The sequence below is a fragment of the Arvicola amphibius genome, chromosome 1 (genome assembly GCF_903992535.2).
Source record: "Arvicola amphibius chromosome 1, mArvAmp1.2, whole genome shotgun sequence".
NCBI classification, from domain to species: Eukaryota; Metazoa; Chordata; class Mammalia; order Rodentia; family Cricetidae; genus Arvicola; species Arvicola amphibius.
The window spans coordinates 182,299,468-182,307,887 of record NC_052047.1 but is presented as its reverse complement, the minus strand read 5'-3'; the positions used below and the strand labels follow the sequence as shown (position 1 = coordinate 182,307,887).

The 8,420-nt window shown below is 41.3% G+C and overlaps 1 protein-coding gene across 4 annotated transcripts in view; it reads right to left on the bottom strand.

The window, feature by feature from the left end:
• Positions 1–2,119: 2,119 nt before the first annotated feature.
• The window catches only part of R3hcc1l (R3H domain and coiled-coil containing 1 like), a 92,529-nt gene continuing 86,228 nt past the window's right edge, over positions 2,120–8,420 (bottom strand). For all 4 annotated transcript variants that reach the window (XM_038317764.1, XM_038317766.1, XM_038317765.1 and 1 more), the window contains one exon: positions 2,120–2,861. In XM_038317764.1, coding sequence (XP_038173692.1) covers positions 2,794–2,861 — 68 coding nt within the window. In that variant the 3' untranslated portion in view covers positions 2,120–2,793. The remainder of the gene's footprint in view (positions 2,862–8,420) is intronic.

Here is an 8,420-nt window from a genome sequence, read left to right as displayed (position 1 = left end):
ACAGAAAGGCTGGCAGCTGGCATGACATACCTAGATGAGGAATGCTAACAGAATACCAACCGCCACATTCCAGACAGAACCAAAACCTCAGAAGACGTTCACCTTGGCACTGTGTGGCCTCAGGGAAACCAAGGGCTAGGAAGCTCGCTCCTCAACAGACTAATCTCCTAATGCCACAAAGGCCTTCATGGCATGAAGGGAAAACTAGAACCCACAGGAACTGTAACTTTTTCCTGTAAATTTTACGTAACCCTGAGATTTAGATGTTCACCGTACACAAAACATATGTACAACAGAGATCGTGAGATGCCATCCCTGATAGTTAACATTTCTTCCCAGAAGCCACTCCAAATAGCTCTGCTGATTTTAGAGCGGTCTGGTCCATGAGACAGTGGCAGCCACACACTCTCCGCTGCTCTGAGAAAGCTCAGCTTAGACATGACCAGGGCTTTGATCCTCCATGCAGTCTGTCTAGGCCACGCCCAGGACTTCTTACCACTGGCCAATACACAGCAACCCCCAACCACTGGAAAAATGTAAGCAAAAGTCCATTTTAATCAGAAGTAAAACAGTAATGCCACATAACTTTCAAATGTTGATTTTAAAAAAATGTATTCTCTGAGACTGACTATAAGAATAACCCCGAGAGTTAAAAGGAGAGCTGATCATCAGATGGAAGATAGGTTGCTAGAACACTTGATGAGAAAACAATTGTTTTGGAAGTGATGAGACTTATTTAAAACCTCAGTATTACACATGGCGCTGTGCATATCATTAACAATGCTTTAAAGGGCACTAAAGAGTGAGCAAGAAGTACTTTCACAGAAAAGTGACAAGATCATTCCATCTGTTGTCCAAACACAGCCTGAAAGCATAGCTCAGAGGTCCGTGTTCAGCACATGTGTGGCTGTGGGTCTGCTATCTAACATGGGGCAGGGCGCCAAAACATGCTAAGTCTAAAGCAATGTTGGGGCCGGAGTGATGGCTCAGCAGTTAAGAGCCTGGCTCTTCCAGAGGACCCAGGTACAATGCCCAGCATCCACATGGTGGTTCATGACCATTTGTAATTCCAGTTCCAGGAGATCTGACACACTCTTCTGGCCTCCACAGTTAACCAGGCATTCACAGACATGCAGACAAAACACCTATACAAATAAATTAATAATAATAATAATAATAATAATAATGTCAATGATAGAATCCTTGGCATTTTCTTTCAATGTACCCTCTGTTCAAACAGCAGATGTTCCGATATTAGATGGACTGTTCTATGAAGACAAGGTACAAGTCAAAGACTTAAGTGGAAATAGAGGACCAACACAACAACGTATTTCCCCACATAGGGAATGGTGGCACTCACTGTGTAGGGCCACTGGAAAAGGAAACCTGGAACAAGAGAGACAACGCTAAAGAATTGTGACAGGATAGGTCAAGACTCAGACCCAAGGCCAGTGTCATTTGAGGAATATTTGAAGAGCCACATTCTATCATGTTCTACACAAAGCTAATAACCCATCATTGTCATGGGCATAAGAAGAGGCTTCAGTGTGATACCACGTCCCGCCTCCTCAGCACCCCAAAGACTAGCACTACCATTTCTTCAGCCCAGAACGCCCCTCCAAACTATGAAGAAGGCAGATGCGAGACAAAAGGCCTGAGCTGGTGGCGCTGACCCGTTCATGTCCTTTTGGGAACCGCTCACGGTCTAGAGGTGTTTATTTCAGCCTGGCAACTCATTGCTGCACTGGATGGTTTGGTGCTGCTTGCCAAGTGCCTCCGGCACAGGCTAAGACTGTACCAAGAACACGCTGGGTGCCAACGCTTCCTGCAGGGTGTCAGAGTTGACAGCTACGGAAAAGGCAAGAGGTTAGAGGAAAGATAAAGAGGTCAATGCAAGAGAGGGTGACAGAATGGTCACTTGGGAGCACACTCTGGGGCATAAAAGATGGGGCACACACTCTATTCACTGGGGGTTGATAAAAGCAGCACCTGTTTAGACCATGAATGGCATCAGAGACATGAAGATTAGAGAGCTCATCTACAGATTTTCTTTTTTCTTCTTCTGTTGTTGAGTTTTGGGTGGTGGTGGTGGGGAGCAAACTAATAAACACCAGAATGATTAATATTGTAAAACAGTCTTTAATCTCGCCTTCTCACAACATATCACCGGAGCTGGCACTCAGCTCCCTAGGACCGGCTTACTGTGAGGAAGGAGGGAGAGACCGCTGGCTGCCATGCAGCTGGAACCAGGCACCAAGCTTAGTACAACTCAGAAGTCCAAACGCCCACATGTGCTGCGCTTCACTGGCTTTAGAGCTCCAGAGCCAGCAGTGGAGATTATCTGCCGAGCACATCAGGCACTCCCGTCTCTGTGAACAGCTTCCCACCACCCCCTCTGCTGTTCTCAACTTCATCAAGTACTAAGGAATACCCTGCCACGTGGGCCTCCGACTCCTACCACTGCAGGCTTGGATCCTGTTCTGCTTTGTACTTGCTTTAGACTTCCTGGAAGTGTGACCCACACTAACACTACCTCTTCTACCCAGAGGACTCTCAGAAGTCACGTGCTCCATTTTTCTTCTCACTTGATGATTCCTTTTAGCATCTACCACAGGAGGACAGTTCGACTTTAGGGTGAGGACAGGACTCCTTGTTCTTGCTATGCCCTCCAGTCTTTTGTTCACATTTCTTTAACATGCTCATCTGCATGACACAGCTCTGGAAGGATCTTCTTGTCTCAAGAATATGAGCACATTTCCTAATTCATGGATTCATCCTTTCAGTAAGTGATGTTCAAACTGCAGATTGGCCTCTGCCTTCCCAGATGTCTTCCCGTTGCTTGGCTTCCAACCGTTTTCTCTCTATAAATAAAGGTCAATGTTAACCATATGACCATATATTTCACATAGCCAGTGAGTCTCCTTTAATCAAATAACAAGACAAACTTTATTCATGAGACAGTTAGATTTCCTGACCAGTTCACCTGAGTCCAGAGGTTAACAACTTTTTAACTTTCCAAGTGATTTATAGGACTGATACTACTCTAAGACAGTTTATTCTTTAGTTTTTCCTCTCTACTGCTTTTCCTATTTTCTTTATTTTTCTTCTTCTTTTTGTCATGCTGAAGATAAAATATACATAAACAAACATAAAGCTTCAGGTTAACTGCACCGCTTAGTTCCTGTGAATCTGACACATGCTCAGGTCATGTGAGAAGAGGAACCTTAAACTGAAAAAAACAGCCTCATCACACTGCCCTGTAGGCCAGTCTGTGGGGCATTTTTTTTTTCTTATCAGTGATTGATACAGAAAGGCTGCTCAGAACACTGTGGGTGCTGCCATCCCTGAGCAAGCCAAAGGAGCAAGTCAGTAGCATTCTTGCCAGGCTTCTGTTTTAGTTCCCACCCAGGTGCCCGGTCCTGAGTTCTTGCTGGACTTCCCTCAGTGATAAATTACGACCTAGGAGTCACAGGATGAAATAAACCCTTTCTTCCCCAGGTTAGTTTTAGTCAGTCTTTATCGCAGCAATAGGAAGCCAAAAGAGGATAGTCACTGTAAACTGCCCCCACCATGTTTTAAGCATTTTATAGTACGTGTATGTGTGTTCATTTGTGTGCACGCCACAATGACATGTGGAGGTAAAAGGACAACGTGTGAGAGTCAATTGTCTCCTACAAGGTGGACCCTGAAGACTGAAGATTGAACTCAGGCCATTAGGCTTAGTGACAAGTGTCTTAACACAACCAGCCATTTCCTCAGACCCCCATTGTATGGTTTCTGAATAATAAGTAAAGATTTGAAAAAAAAAAACTATATTGATAAGTCAGAACCTAGTCGGACTCAGCTGCTAGTCTTGCTAGTGGGTGTTTATGCCTACTTTTCAGGTGTGTTTGGTACTTTCAAGTCACTGCCCATAATTCCTTGTGTTTTGAACATTTTTTTTAAAAAAAAACATTTCAATATGGACTAATAATGTTTTATTTATTTTTGTGTGCATAAGTTTTTGGTCTGCTTGTATGTCTACATACCACCTGCATACCCAGTGCCTTTGGAGGCCAGAAGAGAAGGTTGGATTCTCTGAAACTAGAGTTACAAATGGTTGTGAGCCATGATATGGTGTTTGGAATTGAACCCAGGTCCTCTGGAAGAGCTGGGTGCTGGGAATCAGACCCAGGTCCTTGGAAGAGTAGCTAGTGCTCTTAACCACTAAGTCACCAATATGTTTTAACCTTTCAAACTGCTCAAACGGCAGCAGCATCCTGTGGGTTTCACTATTTCCCGACCATAAGTTTAATGAGAAACAATTCAGAGGCAAATCTGTGCCAGAGCTTTGCAGAGCACTTCAGGAACAGAAATGTCCTAGAGCAGTGGTTCTCAACCTTCCTGACGCTGCGGCCATTTAATACAGTTCCTTATGTTGTGACCTCCAACCATAAAATTATTTTCATTGCCACTTACTAACTATAATTTTGCTACTGTTATTAATCACAATGTAAAGAGTTTCTTTTATACATGACACTGGTTCTAACCTTATGGCTGACAGCCGTTTACCTTAACACTAGAAAATGCACATCATAAGCCTTGGCTACTTCCTTTTAAGAATTCTAGTTCTAGACTGACGTCTAAAAAGATTCCTCAAGTCACGAACCAGGTGGATTACAGAAATCAAGGTGAATTAGAATTAACACTTGCCATTTCAATTTACCTTCCAAATCAGCAAAATCACTTACAAGCTCTCTGAATTATACTTGACTGTACTTTAAGGGGAAGGAAGTTGGCTGGGAAACTGACTGACACTTGGGAATGCGAGACAGAGAAATTCCTTGCTATTTGGGCACCATCTTGTGGCATCATCTGAATATAGCAGCAAAGTTACATGAGGCAAAAAATGAGGATCAACAAATTGTGAACTGAAGGTTGATTAACACTAAGACTCAGCTGCAAAGCAGGCAGGTTTGGGTCGGTTCTGCATGAGCAATGCCAAGGATAATGGATTTATCCAAAGGATGCCAGGATTACTTAAGAAAGTAGTATGGTTTTGAGTCTTAAAAAGAGACAAATTAGGTAAGATTTAAATGCAAAGCGGTCTTGGATGAGCTTTGTTGTGAATTCCAAGGAAAAACAAGGAAACCAGGAAAATGAGTTACTAGAACTAAAAAATTTCATTAAGATAGGAAACAAATCAGAAATATTATCTATTGAACAATAGAAAAATATGACCAACCTATAATTCACGAGTCTGAAATCAAAACAGCTCTAAAAATAAAGTTTTGTTTTTTATTTTAAAGCTTGGGTCAAAATTCATTGTTGGTGGCAAATCTAACCAGATGAGGCTGTTTGGTCTCACATGGCTTACTAGTGTGACTCACCACATGCTCTGCTTAGACATATAGGTGCGAATGTGTTTGCCTCCAGGATTATAAAACACAGTATAGTGTTGTAAGGAGAGCGAGTCCTTTGACCCGGCCACATGGCTAGCTTATACCTGAAATAATCACACAGAAACTGTGTTCATTTAAACACTATCTGGCCCATTAGCTCTAACTTTTTATTGGCTAATTTTTACATCTTAATTTAACCCATTTTTGTTAATCTGTGTATTGCCACATGATTGTGGCTTACTGACAAAATTCTAACCAGGGTCGGTCTCAGGCAGAAGACCCATGGCGTCTGCCACTTGCCCTTCTTCCCAGCATTTAGTTCTGTCTACTCCGCCTACCTAAGTTCTGTCCTATCAACTAGGCCAAGGCAGTTTTTTTATTCATCCAATAAAAGCAACACATAAACAGAAAAACTCCTATACCAGTACAGATACTGTGTCATCTTTGTGAAGTCTGGAAAGTTTCACAATTTTGAAATACGTCTAGTGATAAATGCTTGCTAACAAAATACTCCTAACTCTTGGTGTGTGTGTAAATTCTGTGGCAAAGCATGCAACACTAGTTAAAGAGCAGGAAAACAAATTGAAAAGCACAAAGAAGCAGTGAGAACATGAAGCATAGGAAACCAAGAGGGACATGGTCAACTGGGACTTGTAAGCAATGCCCTGCCCTGAGACAGGGAACAGGCCCAGAGAGCTAGAGTAACTTGGCTAGGGCTAAATAATCAGGAAAAACTGAGGCTGGAACCCAGGTCCTCACTCAGCAGCATACTTTCTACTATCCTGACATCTGAAAATAGCAAAAAGGAAAAGCATGTGGAAAAGTTAAATGATAGAAACATCTTCCTTTTTCAAAGGAATTTTAATGATTGACTGCATTAAAAAAGTTATCATTAACACTGCCTTTATTAAAAATAGAAAGTAAACTGACTAAACAGCCCACAGCAACTGTGAGAGCAAGGAACTGAGAGAACAGAACATTAGAAGTGAATGATTAACCCGAAACATTTACATCAACTGGCCCTGAAGACTTCTATCCCCAGTATGAAAAATAAATGGACAGAAATGCCTATTGAACAAGATGATTGAAATCAGGCAGCAGTCAGCTACTGCTTCTCAGTGAGGGAGGAGAAGTGTTGAAGACTGAAAAGGAAACACTCTGGGGTCATGCTTTATTTGGCAAGAAAAGGGAAGGAAAGAGAAGGGCTGCAAATTAAAGACTTTCAAAATTTACTTGGGCACTTTAAAAATGATCACCAAACCCACTTGTAGCCACCTACAGAGTAATAATCAGCAAGCTTTGTGAAGAACAAGCCTGGACAAATGTAATTGCCTTCCTTTATTCCCTGACAGACTTGGCAGATCAAGGAGAAGTAAGCAGTCTACATAACCTCTCAATTTTAGCAAGGCTTCAGATAAAGTTTATCAAGTATTTATATAAGCATCAGTACAACTAGGAAAATACAATCCAGACCTCATCAGGACCCATTTAACTGAAAATTATTTGCAATGTATTAAGCACAAGGAATGATGTACTATTTATTTTAGCAAGGCTTGACATGGTCAGTTAGTCCCACTGTTGACATTTTTTGTTTCTTAGAAGCAACCAAAAAAAATAAAAAGGTAAATATTACACATTTGCAAAAATTTTACATATTTATATCATGGTTAGGAAAAGGACTTCAGATAATAGGGCAGGAAAAAAGCTACGAAAATCCCTTGAAAATCTGATTATGGTCAGTAATGCAGCACTGAGGGATAATGGAATGCATAAGAAGGCTTCTCAGAGTTAGTTACCATGGGTAAATCTGTTTGACTACAAAAGAGCAAGCACTGTCCAGATGATTCCATGCTCATAGCGACTGAACTAATCAAACTACATGATCAAATGGTTTACTTCCTCTGCTTTAGCCCTATGAACCAATGTTGGCCTTTTAGAACCAGGCAGTTAATCTACTCCTAAGAATAAAATTAAATTATGAAATATAATTATAGCAGACTTTGAAGATGAAAGTGCAGCTTATTCTGAGAAGCAATGATATACATTTCTAATTTTAGTCGGCAATCAAATATTTGGAATAGCGAACATGAAAAAATTTCACAGATATTCCTGTGTTCAGTCCTTTACTTGTATGTTTTCATCATTCAGCATGAATCACCGGTTGAAAGCACCTGATTAAGTCAAGTCCAAAGCACTCAGAGATATCCATGCTTCCAGTCCCCATCCTGAGTACAGTTCTGATCTGTTGTGTACTCTGCTGGACCAGAAGACTTTGTTCATGCTCAAGAACAATGGACTAAAGGGTCTCCCTCTTGATTCACACAGTGTTATCTGCTTTAAATGATCTGGCACTTCCTTCTCAACTCTTTCAGAACTAGCTGTCATTTATGAATCTCCCTTAAAGGACTGAGATATAAGCTGTCCCACTAAAATGTTAGTGGGCTCCAAGTAGGATAAAAAAATACTATCAGAAAAACTCAAAAGATTAGGTGTGTTCAACTCTTTTGGGAGTGGTGTTGGAGAAAGCTCAGACTAATTCCCTAACTTTTATGAAGAAAAACTAAAGAAGCCAACATCATTCATATAGAGAGACTGAGCACACGTTATGTACCCTTTTTTGTCCTCAACAACATGGCAGTCAATAGAATTCTTCATGCAACACAAAGAAGGGTCAGATTATGACACGATATTAATGAAAGAATCTATGATAGACTAGTGGATAGATTTCAGTCCATGCAAATTCTGATCTATTGGCAATGGAATGTCACTACTTACCAAGGGAGACTGCCATGACTGATCAGCAACATCTCCTACGTGTGATGGGAGAACAGCAGTACATAACACACACGCACGCACACACACACACACACACACACACACACACACACACACACACACACTGACTCATGTCATATTTTAACACAGAAGACAGAACAGTATTTTGAATTTGTAAAGCACTTTCTCAGCATTTTTACACATTATGTGTGCTCAAAAACTTCTTCATGGTTAGGCAGAGCAAGCATTACTTCTGCTTAGTTG